General features: G+C 42.4%; 1 protein-coding gene across 11 annotated transcripts in view; it reads right to left on the bottom strand.

Annotated features, from left to right (window-relative positions):
- The window catches only part of GALNTL6 (polypeptide N-acetylgalactosaminyltransferase like 6), a 928,998-nt gene extending 909,628 nt beyond the window's left edge, over positions 1-19,370 (bottom strand). For 4 of the 11 annotated variants that reach the window (XM_048847725.2, XM_048847719.2, XM_075127804.1 and 1 more), the window contains exons 1-2: positions 18,240-18,624; positions 17,299-17,618 (exon numbers count right to left, since the gene is read on the bottom strand). In XM_048847725.2, coding sequence (XP_048703682.1) covers positions 17,299-17,460 — 162 coding nt within the window. In that variant the 5' untranslated portion in view covers positions 17,461-17,618; positions 18,240-18,624. Of the gene's footprint in view, positions 1-17,298; positions 17,619-17,943; positions 18,167-18,239; positions 18,625-18,708 lie in introns of those variants that run through there. The other 7 variants (XM_048847726.2, XM_048847724.2, XM_048847720.2 and 4 more) reach the window with 6 other exon arrangements.
- Positions 19,371-20,398: the final 1,028 nt, after the last annotated feature.

Genomic DNA, 20,398 nt, shown 5'->3' with positions numbered 1-20,398 from the left:
AACTAATTCTGCATGCAACAAAAGTTAAAAAAAAAACTATTCAATATTTTGCTGTGATGCTTTCATACATCAGTTTTATAGAGGGTTCAGGTAATTCTTATAACTATCCCAACTCCTTTTTATATCCCTTTCCTTGTGCTTTGTGACCATTATTTTAATAGAGCACTCTTGGCTTTACTTAATGTCAAAAGTTCTGGATTTACATTTTTATATCCATGTTATAATTGCAAAATTTGATCAGCAATTTGATTGTCACTTTAGTTTATACTGAAGCATTTTGGATAAACAACATCCATTCAAGCTTGTCATTCATTTTGTGTATATATCAAAGACAACTTAAAATGTGGTTGTTTATCAGAGCCTGTAAGATAGCAATATACTTCTTGTAGTGTGGCATTAATGTGTGTTCTTCATGCACGCTCCATGCTAATGTGTAACAATCACTCCTTAGAAAGGCAATCTACAAAGTTCCAAGATTCAAGGAACCAAATATAATAATTTTTCACAGCACTCAAATGAGAAATCCAAACAATAATTAATACATTGAAATGTATTTCTTTTTAGAGAGAGAGTGTGGTATGCTGAGAGACTGAATAGGAGAGATCTTTCCCCATTACATGACCAGTGTGTGTGCTTAACCTTTCTTAAAAATCTTTAATACATGTTTAAATTGCCATAAAAATGGTTAATAAAATCAACAAATGTGTTAGGCTGTGACTTTAAGAACTACCCTGTGCTGGAAGACAATGCAAAGTAGCTGAGTCACAGCTGGAGCCCCAGGAAAAAAATCCTTCTGAGGCGTTCTGGCTGGCAGGAGATCAGGTGCAGATTGCACTCAGCTCTCTGGCTGACTAGCTTTACTAGTTGACCCATGAGCTGAGAGTGAGTTTCAGAGTAACGTGGCAGGACTGTGCAAAAGGTAAAGCTCTTCTGTGCAAGAGACAGAGCTTTTTGTGGGGTTACTACCAGGCTGTGGAACAAACTCCCTCAGGAACTAAGGACCCTAACAAACCTTCCAATTGTATGATTCACTTTGACCTTGCCTTAATATAAACACAAAATAGCAGTGCATGCGCGCGAACACACACACACACCTGTGCTTAATTTGTGCCAGGGCTTGCTGGGGCTGAGCCCAGGCCCCTCTAGGCTTGGCATTTCAAAGACTTCTGGGCTCCCAGTCAGCAGCCACCACTCTCTGGCTGCCAGCAGCAGTGCAGAAGTAAGGGTAACAATCCACCATACCACGCCACCCTTCTGTGCTGCTTCTCGCAGAGGCACTGCCTTCAGAACTTAGCACCCGGCCAGCAGCCACCCCTCTCCAGCCATCAAGCTTGAGCCCTGACACCTCTTTCATTACAAATTAAGCACTGACACACACATATTTAAACAACCACTACCAAAACCAAACACTGAACACACAACTTTCTCCTTAGGGAGAGGTTGAGAGAACCACACAGGACAGATGTTAGTCACACCACCTAGTGGAAGGTGCTGGGATAGTCCACTAATGAGAGCAGTGTAAACACATTTAGAATAGAATACCCTCATCTCATCCATCCCACCCCTTCTTGGGAGATTAGCACTGCTGACAAGGATATCTGGCCACAGTGTCTGCACTCCCCAGCCATGCTGTCATTAGCTCCCAAACAGGTACACAAGGCATTGGGAATGCTCCTTGCTTCTTCCCCACCTTGTATAACCAGTCAGGAGCCCATCACAATCTGGCTATAATGACAGGTTTCAGAGGAACAGCCGTGTTAGTCTGTATTCGCAAAAAGAAAAGGAGTACTTGTGGCACCTTAGAGACTAACCAATTTATTTGAGCATGAGCTTTCGTGAGCCACAGCTCACTCTGCGATCACTAACCACCTGTTTTCATACTCTTATTTCTCAAAATAAATTCTTTATAATGCTCTTTTGTGGGGTGAGGAAGGAGGAATGGGTCACAAAAACAGATTAACCCATTTTTCATTTTAAATAGAGCTGTGAAACACACGATAAATTCCTACTGTAGTTTCCTGTTCTGTCCTAAACTTTTGTACGGTGTTGATATAGGTTGTTAAATGGTCACTATGTTTTAGCCCAGAACTCACTGTTTTTCAGTGGTGGATGAAGTAATGTATGAAGTGTATGGGCCAGAGTATCTAGTCCACTAAGACCAATTTGCACTGCATAAACAGTACGAAGGGGCCTTAAATTCATCCAAAGATGGCTAATGGAAAAGGCTCCCTCTGTATGGGAACTCTCTGCTGCTATAAATCTGGTGGAGGTGGCTCTACTATCCTGTATGAGAGCTATCCATTCCTTCCCAGTGTTGTGATAAGGGGAGAGCATGTTGGAGACATTCCAGAAACAGGGTGTGCGGAGGAGAGGAAGGGGAGGGGGCATTGCAGGAGAAAGTTCTACTCTGTCCAATTCTCCACTGGTATAAAGTCCTCTGAGGTACCTTACACCGGTGGCGTAAGTTTGGGCTGTCCATGTACATCCCTAACTTGTGCTGGGACCGGGTAGCTCTGATTCAGGGAGTTACAAACAACTCTTGGACAGAGTGGACAATCAGGGACTATATATCTTGAATATTAGTTCAAGCTTATAGACCACTTGGAATCCTTCAGTAGTAGAAAAGGCATTACAGAAATGTAAGTTCAAAATTCATATAGAACCACTTTGTACAGTTCACTTTATATTTCTTTTTCACACAGTGCAATTGTATGGGGCTTGGCAGCTGACATGATTGTCAAGGCAGGTATTTGTCATTGGAGAAATCAGGTCAGGTCAGTGGTTGAGAAACTAGATATGAATAAGTTTGGAGGCCATCATCTAATCCATTAATTCAGTATTTTTTAATAAGAGTCAGAAAAACTCAGTTTAAGATCTGTTGATGCCATGTGAGAGAACTTATGAATGAGAAAGGCAGACAATTTTCAGTTAAATTCCTACCTACACGACGTTTGCCTCCTGCCCCCTCCTAGTATGGTATAACTACATCTGTTGAGCAAGCTTTCTCCTCCCCTTCAGAATACTACTCTGTAAGTAATGCTTGGCAAGCTGTACAAATGTCCTCAGAGAAGAGAGTTCATTCGCTCCTCCATAATTGCAGAACTATTTTGAGGAAGGTTCCAGCAGAAGAACCTTCTCCAAAAAATGGCAGCACAAGGTCCTGTACAGCATGTATAGCAAGCCATAAATCATAAGAGACTTGGGCTTGCCAGTATACCATGTACTCTGAGGTTACTCTATTAAAACATTTTCAGACGGGAGCTGGTATATTAGGCTGAGATCATGTCAACCAAAGACAAGGGAAAGAGTTTACTGGACTGGTTCCACCGCCCCTACACGCCGCCCAAAAAAAAAAAAAAGCATCCCATTAATTTTGAGGGAAGGGCAAAGATTTATGCTGTAGCTTATTTTAGTCAGCCTAGTCTGCTCCGCCTGACTGGCTGCGGGTGAGGTGGGGTAGGTGTGGGAATCTTAATTGAGAATTTCCTGAGTTCCTTTTCTGAGTAAATTATCAACCTTCAAATTCACTTTTCTGCAGTGTTTTTTAATGTGACCATTCAAACATGCCCCTCTCCTAGGCCCCAATCCAGCAAAGCATTTAAACGTGTGCTTAACTTTATGAACATAGAGTTATATCACTGAAGTCAATACATGCCTAAGTGTTTTGCTGGATCAGGGCCATAATGTAGCTATTTTTTGACATTTTTATATAGCTGAGCTGTTCTTTTTCTAATTTAGGTCCCAATTCGGTACTGTGCTCCCTGTGGACAGACACCTGAGCCCACAATAGCTCATTGACTTAAATGGATCTCTGTATGGATGCAGAGGTCCACATACTCTGAGTTCAGTGCAGGATCAGGGCCTTAGATTCTTCATGGGGAAAATGTTTTGGATTATTTTTAGATTTTTTTTCCTAGAAAAAATTGTCAACAATTAATTAATCTAAAATAGACAGGGGAAAATGTTAACAGGATTTGTATAATAGACATACATAAAATTTAAATTGGACTGTAGTTTAGATATAGAAAATAGTCATTTTATCTTCAAAATTATACCCTTCTGGGTAATATCCGTGCAAAGAGACAGGTATCAGATTAGCCACAGGAGGACTTCCTCTGGTATACTGAATTCAACATAAAAATATTGTTAGGTGCCAAAAGTAAAAGTGATAAAAGTTCTATCATTTTAAAATGAGACTTTTTAAGATCACACCAAGATGTACAGGCACGCAAAAATAGATATAACACGTTTTCCTCCTTTAACTGCATTTTTAACTATTTATACTGCAGGTGAAATTCACCCCTGTACAGACAGCCAGTAGACAGAACTTTATACCATTTAAGCTCTGATTTGTGACTGCCAGGCAGGCTAGGAGTCACTGGATCTGCATTTATATACTTTCAAGATTCATCTGCATTAACATTCTCTCTCTCACTCACTATCAAGATACTGATTCCTGACTCCAATCAGTCCATGATGCCAACTTTCAGTACCCATTTGTTAAATTATCAAACAAGCACCTTTGTGCTTTCTCCCATAATACCTTGCAGGCTGGGGAGCAGCTCCCCATAAACATTGCCAAAACTATCTCATTTTCCTGCTTCAAAACTTTCCTTTTCCATGATGCCTGCAAAAACCTGGCAATGGTTAGACCACTGGTACACTGAGATCACAGCCTATCATGCTGACCAATATTGTCTCATTGTTTCCTTCTATTTCCCCATCTGTCTCTATCTTTTATCTCATCTTATACTTAAGTTGTAAGCTCTTTGGGGGCAGGAACTGTCTTTTTGTTCTGTATTTGTAGAGTGTCTAGCACAATGACTGGAGGTCCTAGGTGCTTTGATACTACAAATCAATAAATAAATAATTTTGAAGGGATGTTCCATATGAAAAAGGCTGGAAGTTTTAAATATGCAAATATCAGTGAATATTCTATCACACTTGGGGAGGAAAAACTATTATTTCATTAACAGAGAATCAACACTTCTCTTAGTAGGCCACAGGGTCATCAAAGATCATCACAAGTTACTCCATTCTCTATAGGGCCCCTTGCAGGTCAGTAGACAGAGAAAATGAAGTACCAAGTAGTAATGGAGCTTCCACTACCCAGCTTCCACTATACCAGTAATAAAAAGAATATAAGATGGCTCTTTTCATGGAGATGTTTGCTATGGGACATAAAAAAATAGGGCATAAAGTGATGTTTTCACTCAACTTGCAGGTTCCCTGTGGTGCAGGCAAGACTACTTTGTAAAAACTCTGTAAAGATTGTTCCTGTTTTCATGATTTTCCTTGTGGCTTACAATAGTATCTCATATTAGAATATAAACAACAAATCCAAGCACAATAGAAAATAAATTACTGCAAACATTCTGGACATTTGGTAAAATCCCCACTAATTTTTCTACAAATTTGTGTAAAACTATCCCAGCATATTTCTCCAAATGCCCTGTAGTTTTCTATATTCTCTGGCTATTGCTGAGTTCTCAACAGCTGCCATATTTGCCTATACAGCCCCTCGGTTATCATTATCTCACCTGGAGCTTTACAAAATGCTTTGGGATAAAAAGTGGCTAGGGAAAGCGGAAGCATAGACTCATTGACACACAAAGTTGTAGTAATTTAACTAAAGGTGTGACTTAAAACTGTATGTGCATACTCTTATATTGCTTATATCCTGTATCTTAGAGAGAAAGGACAAACTAGAGAGGAAGGCTATTTGCATTGGACTTCAGAGACCCAAACTCACTTCTTTGCTCTGCCACAGATTTCCTGTGTGCCCTTGGGCAAGTCAATTAGTCTATGCCTCAGTTGTCCATCTGGGAAGTTGGGACAGTAGTAGTTGGGACAGAGGTGTTGTGAGCATAAATACCCTAAAGTGATTGTGATGTGCTCAGATACTCTGGTGATGGGGATCATATAAGTACCATAGACAGACATATCAGTTCAGCCTGCCCAAGCTAACCTGACATAATCAATTTGAAATCAACCTAGGTGTGTCCACGTAGGAGTTTGAACCAGCTAAATTAAACCAGTGTAAATTTCCACAAGACATTAGATTTGGGACAGATGCAGTGTTGGTGATGGAGGAAAGAGCAGGAGCTGGGAGAACAAGGTGACTTCTTTAATGACCCCTGCCAACCTACCTTCCTTACCCGCTTCACTCATGACAAAGCCCTGCTCACTAGTGTACTGCTGGGAGAATGGAGTAGCCAGTGCATCTAGGGAGCTAACTTAAGTACCCCCTCATCTCTGATCTGTTCTGCTCTTGTGCACAGCAGAACATTGTGGAACACAGGCAAATGCTGGACACCCAGAGAAGCAAAAAAGTTGAAACACTCTTTCCTATAGACTGTCCAATGTGGAGAAGTCAGACAGACAGACTGGGGAGGGGGAGGAAAAGAGAGAAACAGTGGAAAGGGTATGCAAATAATAGGAGGGGGGAATGATGTGAGAAACTAGGGGCAGGGGAGGTGGGGGAAGAATTCAAGCCAGTAGGAAAAGGATATTCGAGCAACCAAAAGGAGGGAGACTTGGAGGTGAGAGAAGGATTTAAACAAATAGAATAGGGGTAATAGAGGAGTTTTCTAGCAAATAAGAATAAAGAGGAGTTACTTGACTTGTATAGTAACTTGAGTTCTTCAAGATGTGTGGTGCCTATCTGTATTCCATTATGGGTGCACTTGTGCTTTATGCACCTGAGACCAGAAGATTTTTGCTAGCAATGTCTGTTAGTCCATGCCTGTGCCCTTCTCCGTCTTGTGCTCCAAAGAGAGGACATATGGCATGGTGCAGAACAACCACCTCTCCGGTTTCTTCTCTATCATGAATCTTGCATAAAGGATCCAAAGCAGAGAGGATGGTGGGTGGGTAGAGGAATACACAGAGGGACCACATATCTTGAAGAATTTCAGTTACTTCATGAGGTAAGTAACTTCTCCTCCCCCTCCAAGCGATAGTCCCTTTGTGTATTCTGCTGTAAGTGACTGACAAGCAGAGCTAATTAAAGGAGGGTACGAGGACTTCTGTGGTATCGATGACTGGAGGGCTTCTGTGCCCAAAGAAGCATCAGTTGAAGAAACTTGCAACAGGGTGTAATGTCTCATGAAGGTACAAACAGAATGCCATGTTGCAGCTTTACAGATTTCAGTAAGAGGAACATCTCAAAGTGAGATTACCAAAGCGGCTTTGGCCCTAGTTGAGAGTCTAAGCAATTTCCTAAAAGATTTTGTTCTTTGTAGGTAGAATGCCAAACCTTGATGGATCAGCTCACCTACCTGTCTAGCTGAGGTGATGGCGACCAGAACCTTCACAGATAGGTGGATCAAAGAACATGAGGCCAGTTGTTTGAATGGAGGTCTTGTTAATTCTGAAAGGACCAGATTGAAGCCCCATGATGGAGTAGGTTTCATTATAGCAAGAAAAGGCTATGATCAGACCTTTCAGACACTGTACATACATTGTACAGTGGTTGTAAATTAGGGAATGCCGGGCAGAAAAAGCTGTTGTGTGTACCCAGATCTAAAGTCTTTAAAGAAAGGATATATTAGAATATCTATATATTCTAAACACAATGGGGATGTTAGAGAGTCATCAGATAATATTGACACCAGACAGAACCTTTTCCACTTCTCTACGTAGCACTTTCTAGTGGACTCCTTCCTACTGTAGTTAAGAATAACCTCAACCATTTGTGAATGTGTCCTTTTTAGAGTCAACACCCATCCAAATACCAGCCTGTCCTGTGGTGGGAAGCTGTATTGAGATGCCTGACCTTGCCTGTCCTAAGAGAACAAGTCCAGGGACATCTGAAAAATATTGGGCAAGCAGAATGGTCTAGACCATCTGGGAGCAATCAGGATGACCAACACTCCGTCTAGTTTGAGGCATCAGCTGTCCCAACCAAATGACTAGAAGTGAGTCTCCCTGACCTTGAGCTCCTCTGGAACAGTAGATCATGCATTTTCAGTCCTCTTGAGATGCAGACAGAAACTAGGATGGAACACGCCCTCCCCCCAAAATTGGGAAAATATGTCTATACTATGGAATCATGTAGCTCCCATTCATGGTCCTTGGAAAACTGTCCGTTGAGGCTGCCTGCCAATGTGTTGTGTATTCCTGAGAGCTGCACTGCCAACAGAGTGATCTGGTGGCAAATACACCGGTTCTAAAGATTGACAGTTTCTATACATAGAGGTACGGATATCATACCCCCTTGTTTGTTGACGTTGAATACTGTAATCATGTCTGACATCACCTGACTATACAAGGTCTGTATGAATGGCAGGAATCGCTTGCAGGCTTCACAGACTGCACACAGTTATAGTTTTATGTGCATCCAGGACCCTTGGGAAGTCCATGTTCCTTAGGGTGGGGTGCCTATCTAGATAAGCATATAGCACAAGGAAGCACTGTGATTAATGTCTTCTGAGGCAGGGGGCCTTGTTCTCCCACCAGGCTAGAGAAGCTTGCATTGTGTGTGGAAATCAATGCTAGCTTTTCCATACTGTGTTTGCTCAGCACATATACTGTTCAAAGCCAATCCTGGAGGCAACAAACGCGAAGTCCCATGAAGGGTGTCACACAGGTGCAGGAAGATATGTGACCTAGGAGAATAAGAATGAATGGATTGATGTCTGTGGGCTCAGCTGAAGTTGTGTGACAAGTTCTTTATAGATTGGAATCTGTCCTGAGGAAGGTATGCCTTGGCACTGATAGAGTCCAATATTGCCTCAATAAAATCTAGTCTGTCTATAGTCTAAAATGGACTTTTGTACGCACAAAACTGCAGATTCCCAGTGAACTCAGAAGATTGACCAAAGTTGAGGTTGCTGTCAGTTCCTCTTGATGAGATCACCCCCTCAGTAATCAGTCATTAGAATGAGCTGCTACGACAAAGTACTTTTGTAAATATCCTTGGCATAGTTGCAGGGCTGAAGGGAAGCACATATATTGATAATGGTATGAACATACAGTGAACCTTAGGAATCCTCTGTGGGAGGAATGGATGTCTATATAGAAATAAGCATCCTTCATACTGAGAGCTGTGAATCAGTAGTATTTTGTTCAGTGAGGGAATTACTGAAACTGAACCTCAGTTTGCAGATACAGTCATGGAGCTATCTGAGATCCATGATGAGACTCCATCTTACCTTCTTTTTGGGGATGAGGAAATATTTTGAGTAAAAATTCCTTTCCCCGGTATTACAACAGCACTGCCTCTATTTCTCACAGATGAAGCAGAGGATCTAGTTCTTGACTGTGCATCCTTTTGCAAGAGGCGTCCCTGAAGAGGAACAGGGAAAGGAACTCTATAGTGTAGGCAGTATGAATAATGTCAAGTACCCATTTGACTGTTATCAGACAAGCTTGGAAGAAAAGAAACAGATGGCCATCAAAACTGGATATTATAAGTTTGGGTAGATGGACATGGTATCTGGAGTGGTTCACGGCTCTCGGAAATCCGAAAGTGTTTCTTAGTGGCAGGTTAGCGTTGGAAGGAGGAAGAAGGGGAAATGTGTTTGTTTTACTGCAACTTCTGTCATTTCTCTGGTGATTCATAAACCCTTTATCATTAAAGTGTTGAGGTGCGAGTCATGGCTTATATGGTTCTGGCCTGTGGAATTTCCTCCTTGTTGATGGAGTATAGATCTCTAGTGAGTAGAGGGTTGCCCTTGAGTCTTTCAGTAAGTGTAACAAATCAGTTCTCTTCCCACTGAACAGATTGTTCCCTTCACAAACAAATTCTCCACAGTAGGCTGGACTTCCTTGGAAAATCCTGAGGACTGAAGCCACAATGTCCTATTCATGACAATAGCTGTTGCCATCAAACAGGAAGCTGTGTCTGCTGCATTGACTGAGGTTTGAAAATGACCTGGCAGCTTGGAACTGTGCTCTGTCCTCCTGCAGGAGCTTGTTAATTATTCCAAGTTTGCAGAATTTACTAACAAAGTTGCATTTAACAATTAATGCCCCTGACAGAATGTTATGTGGAACTATAGGTTGGATGAAGCAAAAACTTTCCTCATCAACAGGTCCAACCCTTCAGCTCCCTTATCGGAAGGGATGGATTTTGGCTAATATTGCCTGTTTCTTTCAGAGACTGCTTGGCCTAAGGAGTTCAGGGCAGGGCATGTAAATAAAAATTCTGCTCCCTTGGCTGGTACAAAGTATTTATTTTCTGTCCTCTTTGGAGTGGGACTACATGTGGCTGGAGAATGCCAGACCACCCTGCCAGATTCTGAAATATCTTCATTAACAGGCAGTCCCTTGCTAGGTCCCATGTGCTACAGAATGTCGAGGAATTTGAGATGTCTCCTGCATTTCCTCCAGGAGAAGGAGACAACCTTAATAGGTCTTGGAATTGCCTGTAATCAGGAGGAGAAAGTGAGGCCAGCACAACCACCTTATCGGGGGATGATGATGATGATAACCCCATCAGTTCCAATTCTTCTTCCCCTTCCATTAGTTCCTAAGCAGGTTCAGATTCCTCTCTCTAAGGAGAGGAATGTCGTGATTTCTGACAGGTTGTTCTGACACAGGATAGCATATGTATCGGTCACATTGTCCTCATTACAGCCATTAAGGAGGGTCAAATGGTGGTTGAGGTGGCCCTCATGGAATAGATCCCACACCATTGGTCCCAACATGGGTGCATTGTATTATTAGAATGGAAAGGAGCCCAAGAGAGACTCTAAATCTTATATCTTGACTAACCTCCTGACTCCTCCTTACTGCAGGCAGTGATGGTCTCTTGCCCATTTTTGATGCACCTGAGGAGGAAAAGATAGATCCCACTTCCATGGGTGGTGTTATTGGAATCACAGAACTTGTGAGATCATTGCTGGGGAAGATATCAGGGAGCAACTCTCTCTTTTGTGCCACCCCTGGTCTGGTAGTATCGATCCTTGTGAGGATTGAATGGGAGACTCTACATCCTGGAGGATGACAATATCCTCATTGGTACTGTATCTCCCTGCGGGCTTGTGGTGGCATGGAGGACTCCTGTCTCTCTGTCTGGAAGAGTCAGCATTGTAAGAACTTTCAGCGCCAACAATTCCTTATCATAGTATGACTATACAATAGTTGGAGGGGGAGGAGCTTGATACTTCTCTTTCGTCAGTACCATGGATGGTTCCATTCCAGCAGATGGTGCCAGCCTCAAATTACTCTTGCTCTTTAGAGCCAGGAGATTGGTACTGTGTCTCTTGTGAGTGCCTCAGCTTCCTTTTACCAAGGGCGCAGAATCTCACCCAACTTTAATAGCATTGAAAAAGGGGTCATCTTCTTGAAAGTGGACCTAGAGGAGGATTTATTTAATCATTGAGGAGTATGTTTTCTACCCTCCTAATGTCCCTGTGTGAAAGAGAGTCTTCAGGTCTACTCCTCTTGGCCTTGGAATCTCAGTGCCTCCACCTGCAGTCTGACCCAGATCAAACTGGGGCCTCATAACACGATCCATAAGATATCTTCAAAGTCTACACTCATGGACTTGTTGAGTCCTGCTGCGGAAGGATCAGCAAACGCTGCACTTCAAGAGGATGTGAGTTTCCCCAAGGTAGTAAGAGGCACTTCAGATGGTTACTGACAGGGAGGGCCAGGAGAGACAATTCTTGAATCCCAGGCATTCAGGTCACCCTGTTCAGAAGAGAGTGTGAGGGAGAGAGGGAACACCCAAGCCCTAAGCTTATTTAAACTAACTAGGTACTAAGAAATAGCTAAAACTATCTAAAAGTATTAAAGGAACTTTTTACAATTTTAACTGTAAATAAGCTGAAGAAAGTATCAAGTGCTGCAGACACTGAATGGTTCCATCGGCAGCGGAATGGAACTGGAGAGTCAGTTGGTCTGCATCGCCCCTTATGGCCTTGGTTCGGAGCAGTAGGGCACAGGCATTACTAATGGATATTACTAACAAATCTTCCAGTCTTAGGCACGTGGAGCGCATGAGCATGCACAATGGAATACATAAAGACCATCACTTGAAGGTGGGGTTTTACTTTACCATGTTACCTTCTCCACCCCACCTCTCCCTCAAAAAACAAACAAACAATAAAAAATAACACAGTAATTTTCAACATGTACCTATCTTTGGGATACCTTGACTATGAAAGGCATTACAGGAAATTCTATCCTGTGGAATAATTTTTCCTACATTAAAGAATAGTTGCATAGAATAAACATGGATAAAACTTTATTACAGGTGCATAAAACAGTGTTACAAAGATACCATTTGTGATAGACTGTCCCCCACTGATGGGGTGCCACCTGATGTACTGGAGTCCCACTGAGCCCGCCCGTTCCACCAGCCTGGGGTCCCTCACCCTGTGCTTTGCCAGGCCCTCAAGCCTCCTCTAGCACACAAGCAAGTAGGGACACACCCATCTGCAGAATGACACAGACACTGAAATCAGCTCTGCATGGGAAGAATCAACTAAGGGATTGCCCAGCACTCAAGTGCCCTCCCCCTCTGTGGTACAAACCCAAAATTGTATTGTCTTGCTCTGCACAGAAAACTGTGCAGCGTAAGCTCATGAAATTCACTCCTTCCCTCAGTGTGGACGAAGATATGCACAGCTTTTTGCCTCCAGTTATGAATTTCACAAACTAGTTTAGAGAGAACCAAAAAAGTTTATTAACTACAAAGGATAGATTTTCAGTGATTATAAGGAATAGCAAACAGATCAAAGCAGACTATTTTAGTAGATAAACAAAAACTGCAAACTGAGTTTAACACACTAGATAGGTAGGTTATAAATTAACAAATTCTCACCCTGAGTGATAAACAGACTGGCAGAGTCTTAAGGCACAAATTGCCTTTGGTTTCCCAGGTTTTCATAGGCTAAAGATCCTTCTAGTCTGAGACCATCACTTTCCAGGGTGTTTCCAGGTGTGTTGTTGCAAGGACAGTGAGGTAGCCTCATGATCGCATTATCCCCCTTTTATATCTTCTTCACACTTGCTGGAAAGCTCTTTTGCTGAACTGGGTCAAACGGTTCCCATTGTGTAGTGCTATCTCTGAGAGGTCTCTATTGTACACAGTTCCTGGGGTAATCCTTGTGCCTGTGTGCATTTCCTCAATAAGCCATTAACATTGTTTGGCCTTTTCACTGTTGTACCTGAAAGGCTGCTTGTGGGTGTTTTCAACCTCACATGTTTCAGTAACACATACATAGCCAAACTTCATAACTTCACACACAACAATAACACATATAATGCAACGAGATATTAATGTCTAGCAGATCAAGACTTTTAGAATGATACCTCACAAGCTATACTTTCTATAAAACATACACTAATTTCATGGCAGAGGTGAATACTGGGGTGTCAGGGTGTCACACCATCCAAATTAAATAGCTCTGTATTAGCACTATATCATAGTGGCTACAGGAGTAAGCAACAACAAGCACTCCAATAAGAGAAAATGAGAAGTGAAATTAAAACAGTGAATCAGAGTAGTTTAATATCCAAACTCCTTTCCTTGGGCAGGTGATAAGAAGAGATCAGACAAGACACTTAAAATAATGTATATGAATATTTCAGTGACAAACAATACAAAGGAACAGAATGAATGAGTTACAATAAAGTAACGCCAACTGTAAAAACTGTAAATAGAACTCAAATACACCATGATGTGCTAAAGAATTAACAAGGCCATTAAAAAAAAAAAGAGAGACAACCTGGTCTATTACATGTATCTTGTTTCCATGGTATAAAAAGGAAGACTGATTTATAGAGAGTAAAAGAGAAATTCAGTTTCATTTTTGAGATTTATATTTAGGGTTTCTTAATTGCCATTTAATTGTTAAACAGGATTTTTAGGGAGAATTTAATATTCTTTCCTGTCATTTTAGAACCCTTGGTCTGTGCCACTGTGCCTTTGGAGTCTCTGTTTAAATACTTGTGATGATAATTGATCGGTTTGTGTTTATCAGCAGAGTGATAAAGCTACCAAAATGTAAATAATCACTCCAGAAAACTACAAGAGACCAGAGAAATAAAACTGTATGAAACACTCAAGGATTAGTACTGCATATAAAATTAATGCACAATGACTAAAGTGATGATATACTCCGAAACAGTGCTGCCAGTATCGTATTTCCAACCTGATTTTCCATTTCCCTCTCATAAAAGCAAGCTTTGATGTTAACAATAGCTACGCAAGACTTCCATGATACAAGACTTTCACAATGTGATCTGAATAAGTTTAAGGATGGTCTACTGAAATTCTATTAATTATTATTAGGAACTGTAAAATCATCATTTCACTGTAACATAGTCTATCAGCTCAGGTATATAAATACCACAGATTTTCCCCACATGCAACCATACCATACAGCAGGGCCTCTTTCCTATATATTGATAAAAACAGACACCTCATTTAACCATGTGATCCATTTTGAGTAGTTTTGTTGCCTGCTATTGTCATGATGTCAATGCTTCAGTCAGCCCACTATCATTCCTCGCATCCTATTCTGTAACTAGCAGATTCGTAAGGTAAAAATGGTTGACAGAACCTTTATTCACCAAGTAAGTTGGAAGATATCTTCTTTAAAAATTCACTGGTAATTTTTATGCAATATATAGAGTCAAAGTGCCATAAAACTATACCGTACCCTCCAGTGAAGGACAGCTGATGCTTATTCAACATAATGTTAGCCTACTTTAACAAAGATAGATATCAGCTCTATAACTAGTACAGACAATGTCAAAATATACTATAAAAATGTTGGACACATGTTTTATTCATGACAGCAAGCGTCACTCCTGATTCAGCCAATTGTTCACCTATTATTTTAAGGTCATAATTCTCTCTTCTTTCCCCCTCTTCCCAATCATATCCATGTTGTACAGTAACAGACTAATTTTTCCAAGTTATACATGCTTTCTCTGACATCACAACTAAAATACATCACAGCTAACTTTTTCGATATCGTACTTAATTAGGCTTAAAATTAACTTGCAGCATTCATTATTGATCAGTTTAGAATGTTAATATAAAAAGTCTGTAAGAAATATAGTTTCGCGGCTAAACAGTTATTCTCTTTGTACAGTTATTAGAAAAATGGGTCAGCAGATTGTTAACATTGTTTTACCAATTCTCTTCCCTGAGATTACCTTAAAATATAAAGCAAAAAAGAAGATTGTAAGTATTTAAGTTGTTTGATTCAAAACTATCTGAATCCTTTGTTCCTTTTGTACACCTTTGTCTATAATATAGCATACATTAAATCATGACATCAACTGGACGAGTTAAATGTACGGAAGTAACATTACTCACCTCCACTTCAACCTGACGTTCTCATTTGTTATGACATCTTCAACAATGAACCTCACTTATGATAGTGATATTGGACTGTAGGCAACTGAACAGATCCAGATCGTTTTGTAAAGTTGAAGTCAGGGCTGAAAGTTTCATTGCCAGGTTTTATTGTTTTTACCGTTCGTTTCCCGCAGTCACATTGCTGTTCAATTAGCATTAGAAATAAAACTTACTCAATTTTAAAGTTGCTAAAATCTTATTAATAAGACTCATTAGCTCTTCACACATTCCACCAGCTGATCTCTCAGAGGTGGCAAGTTCACTCTTGTAGTATTTGGTTTTTTTAATTGTTTCCTTTTTTTTCTTATACATGTTGCTCTACTTAGGCTGTAATCTCTAAAACTGGAAAATATATTTCTAGCCATGATTTTTTAGAAAACAGAAACTGTTTTTGTGCGTCAGTCATTGAAAGGTTGATTTCGCATAGAACACCTTACCTTCCTTAAATCACCAGCTGAAGAAGAAACTGAAAAGATTTTAAAGTGGTTTTTTTTTCCCCCTTGTACACTACTGATAGCCACCAATCAATATTTTAGACTTTCTTTCGAAAAAAATATTTCTAGCCCCTAATAATCTGAGATCCAATGTATTTTAAAAAATCTGTAAAGACAAAGGATTCTGCAAATAGAGGAACTGACATTGATTTCCTATTATTATAAAGCAGTATCTTAATTCACAACATTTTACAACTATACATAATAGGTATGGTAATGTGAAGAGTAAACTTTAGTAGTAGCAAAACTCTTTGATTGTTAGTGACATATGTCATTGTTCAACTGAATAGGATGACAAATACATTCAATATGTGCAAATTGTACGATGTATATGGGTGATGACCCTTGAAATTAAGAATATTAATATACTAAGATGATACATGATGCTATCTAATAAACTCATATCAACGCTGTGGAAATGGTAAACAAGCTAAAAGATCAAACTAAACTTTTTTTAAAAAATAACCAGCCTTAAAGCATACCAAAGATTACACAGTGGAAACACAGCAGTGTTATGCAAAAGAAGTAATTATGGAATTTAAGAGCAGTTAGTGATTAAAAATATTGAATTACAACAACTCTCAATATATATAATTTAATGAAAGTCTTATTGAGATTTATGAGCAATATATAAATCTAATGAGCTGAATCATATTAAGAAAAAACAGGTTATAACAACTGCTGCTAATAATAACTATGACTGAAGGACTGTACTTTTGAAATATTTAAGTGCATATTATGACATCAAACACACAGCCTGATCTCTGTATACATTATCTACAGTTGTAGCAGGCCATATTAACAACATTCAGTAGAAAGGAGAAGACTGACAGTCACTTCTTTAAGTTTCTAGTAGAAAAAGTAAAAGCAGTTCCTAGCAGGAGAAGAACAAATGACAGTTAACTTGATTGGATGATGAGCAATTTTAATAGACACACTGCTGTATTTCCTTCTAGGAGGCAACATTGACTGCATGCTGGCTAGATGGAAGTTCTGATAATGTCTGCACTTTTTGTTTCCCCCTAGTGAATATTACAGAGTTTGGGGGGGCAAATTTAGCCAGGATACAGCCACTGGACTGTGCCTGTCTAAATCAGAGTGTGCATTTGGTCCCAGCTCTTTAACATTACATAGTCAGATTTTGTAACCATTCATGCAAGTGTTCTTCTGAGAAACTTAAATCCATAGATTAATTTGCCTTCTACAATATCCTCGCTAAAGTTTTTTGTATAATGCATGCTTTCCTTTTCTCCACATTATATTTACCATTTGGGATATCAAAGACGTCATCAAGCTATTAAATATAATTTGGCATTCAAAGCAATCTCAAGTTAAAAATGACACATGAGCATCATTAAGTGCAAACTAGCTTTTTATAGCAGCCACGGATCAGGCTAAATGATGCTTTTAAATCTTAATGGTTGGTTACTTAGCAAACAAAACTATAACTCCCCCCCCCCCCCCCACACACACACACACCTCACTCACCTGCTGCTCTCCTGGCTCTGGGGATTTCACCAGGTGCTTATCCTTGTACAAAGACCACAGGCCAATATTAGGCAGGAAAATTAAAGCCACCATGAACAACAACGTCATTTGCAAAAATCTCTTCTGTTTTCTCTTCATGGCAAATGGCAGCATATATAGAAGAAGAGGAGCTATTCCTTGCACTCGGGGCCAGTTTCCTTTCCCCTCTGTCTCTCCCCGTCACCCCGAAACTGGGAGTCGGTTAGAAGAAACTTTTGTTACAAGCCTCGAGTCACCACCAATCCGCGCAGTTCACAGGGCGAGTTTGTAACCTGCGGAACAAACGCAAACACAGATTCACTTAATTCCCCCACAAATGCGACTGAAATCATCGCCCATCGGCTGAGGCTTTCCCGAGGAAACTGTGAAGCACATGATCGATCCACGTTATTATAAAACAAGAGAGTAAATATGATCGGCAGATAGACTGATCAGAAGTTATTGAGAAATCGATACGACAATAAATGGTTTACGGGAAATTGGGTGGGAAGTGGGGGCCACGCGCTGGTCAAAGCACGCAATTCCGCAACCCACTGATCAGAGCGGGACTGCCAGGGAGCAATTTGCAAGCTCTTCCTTTGCGAGATGAAATGCTACCTCTGCCTCTAGCAGGAGGAGATCATCTCCCCCATCAGAACAGCTGCTTCCCACCACGAAAGAAATCCGGAGCTACAAGGTGCAGCTCCAGCTGGGACCGAAGGAGGGAACAGGAACTCCCGTTTGAAAGGCGAGCTCTGAACTCCTTGAACCAAACACACACCCCTCCGGAGACGGCCTCCGTTTCCCCTCCTCGCCCTCAAGTCTCAACTGCACTTCGTGACAGAGGGAAAAGAGCCCTTGAAGGAGACAGCTGACATCATTACCAGCAAAATACCAACTAGTCTGAGACTTACCCTCCCCCCTTCTAGGCACTGTTAGCGTATTGCAAAGTGCATTCACCACCGCTCGGTCTCTCTCCCTCCCGGACAATATTTTCACACTCTGATGCGGTTCGTGTTACCATTCTTCTCCTGGGACTGATCAAGCAGAGAAGAAAGAAAAACATAATGAGCTCACCAATTTATTAAATAAAAAATGCGCAAAGGTACAAAGCTCTAAGTGTGCAGGAGGGACTGGCGAGGGGGTGATCAAGGGGGATGAACAGCTCCCTCCCGAGCCACCTCCTCCAGCTCTCTCTCTCGCTCTCTCTCTGGTGGCTTTCAGCTGAGATGTGAGCGGGTGTACAACATGTGCACGGGATCTGAGCGGGGGGAGGGGGAAATCTCTCCCAGCTCCAGTTTAAACAAAGCCGGAGGAGGCGCAGGATAAAACCCTGGATCTCTAGGCTCCGTTCCTCCCGGACTCGGCCCACAGCGCCCTCACCTCAACCCAACGGCTCCGGGCCACAAGGAAGGCGCTAAAGGCCAGAAGTAGCCGTTGTTTCCTGGGCTCTTTCTCGTCGCCTCCTTCATGATGGGTTCCCGGGGAGCAGCAGCTGCGAGCTGGCTTCGCCGGAGAGGAGACCGGGAGGAGGGTGGGAGGAGGCGGGGGGAGAAGAGGGTTACTTGGCACAAAAAGCTGCTCTTCCCGACGCCTTATTAGTGGGAGCAATTCCAGAGCCGGCCGGGGCAGGTAAAGCGTCCGGCTCCTGATCTGCTCCGCCCGGCTCCGCTCCTGGCCGCAGAAGCCGGGGGCGGCTGGCGCTTCTTGCCTCCCCGTGCTGGAGGCGGCAGCGGGCCCGGCCGGGCGGGCCCCGTGCAGCCCCTGGCTGGTGCTGGCGGTGGACGCTGGCGAGGCTGGTCCGTAAGCAGCCTGGCGCAGCAGGCCGAGCACTTGCATGGCGTTAGCTGCGGAGCCGCGCCACCTGGGAGCCAGGGAGAATCCACCCCACCGCCGAGCTCTGCGCCCCACCGGCCTCCAGGGGGCCGACAGGCTGGGCTGGGGCGGCAGCCCAAACCCCGCGGGCCCGCAGCGGCGTTGGCGGAGGCACCGCTGGCTTGGCCAAGGCCGCCGGGGCCGCGGCGAGAAGCCGGGAGCCAGCATCTCAGGCGCGTTCCAGTAATAAAGGGGCCCGATCCATCGCTGGGGTGAGCGCGGGGAGCCTGCGGGGGCCGGGCCCCAAAGTGTGGGCTTTCGTTTCAGTCCCCTTCTGCACCTCCCCGGAATGAAGTGCGCCCGTGGTGTCAGTCACCTTCCCGGAGGCTCCTCTCCCTAGCCCACCCCCTCTTTGTTAGCCTGATGGGGGGGGGGTCCAAATGGGGCGAGAAGCTGCTCCTAAAGCATGTTGTCCTTCGTGTATGTTTATGCCAGCCACCCAAAACGTGAGCAAACCTGCTTTGCCTACGATGTAAGCCTTTGAAATACCACAAACCTCCAACCTGAGCCAAACATTCTTGGTTCAAGTTTTGCTCAGGCAGGAATGTGGAAGGGGGGTAGAGACTTTAAATAGGGCTCCGTGCATAGAGCATACAGTGTGCCAGTCTGCCCTTGCTTTGCTGGTTATTAGAAATTCCTCCCCATAGCTGAGGAGGGTGGGTATTTAAATATAAATTACATGAAAAGAGTTGCAAGCCTCCCCTCCCCACCCGGATCAAACAGGACCTTCAAAATCTCAAGGCCCATGATTTATGCCTGATTGTGCATAGGGTGAATGTTGGATTACAAGGCATGCTTGACAGGCGCACAATCTGTATATTTCTGTGTAAAGAGCACTAACTCAGTCATGTATTAAAAAAGTTGTTGTTGCTCATTATTTCTATTAGTCACTGAAATATTGACAGGGTTCTCTGGAGTCTGTGGAGCACTGGAGCTATCCTGCAGCAAAACCCTATGCTTAAGTCTGAAAATTGTGAGGTGGTATGAAATGCCTGGCAATAAATTGTGACTAGTACTGTGCATTTCAACTTGAAGAATTTCAGTGGGTGGAGTGACAGAGAAATCCAGGAGCATTGCACAGAAGTAGAGAAGAATCATATAGAAGGGGTGCAAGTTGTGCTTGCATCACAAAGTGGGGTTCAGGGCTCTTAAGTATAAGAGGAGTGAGGAAATTATTCTTTTGCTTCCCCCCCCCCCT

Source organism: Caretta caretta, chromosome 4, assembly GCF_965140235.1.
Source record: "Caretta caretta isolate rCarCar2 chromosome 4, rCarCar1.hap1, whole genome shotgun sequence".
Lineage (NCBI taxonomy): Eukaryota > Metazoa > Chordata > Testudines > Cheloniidae > Caretta > Caretta caretta.
The sequence above is the reverse complement of the archived record's forward strand: the minus strand, read 5'-3'. Positions and strand labels throughout refer to the sequence as shown.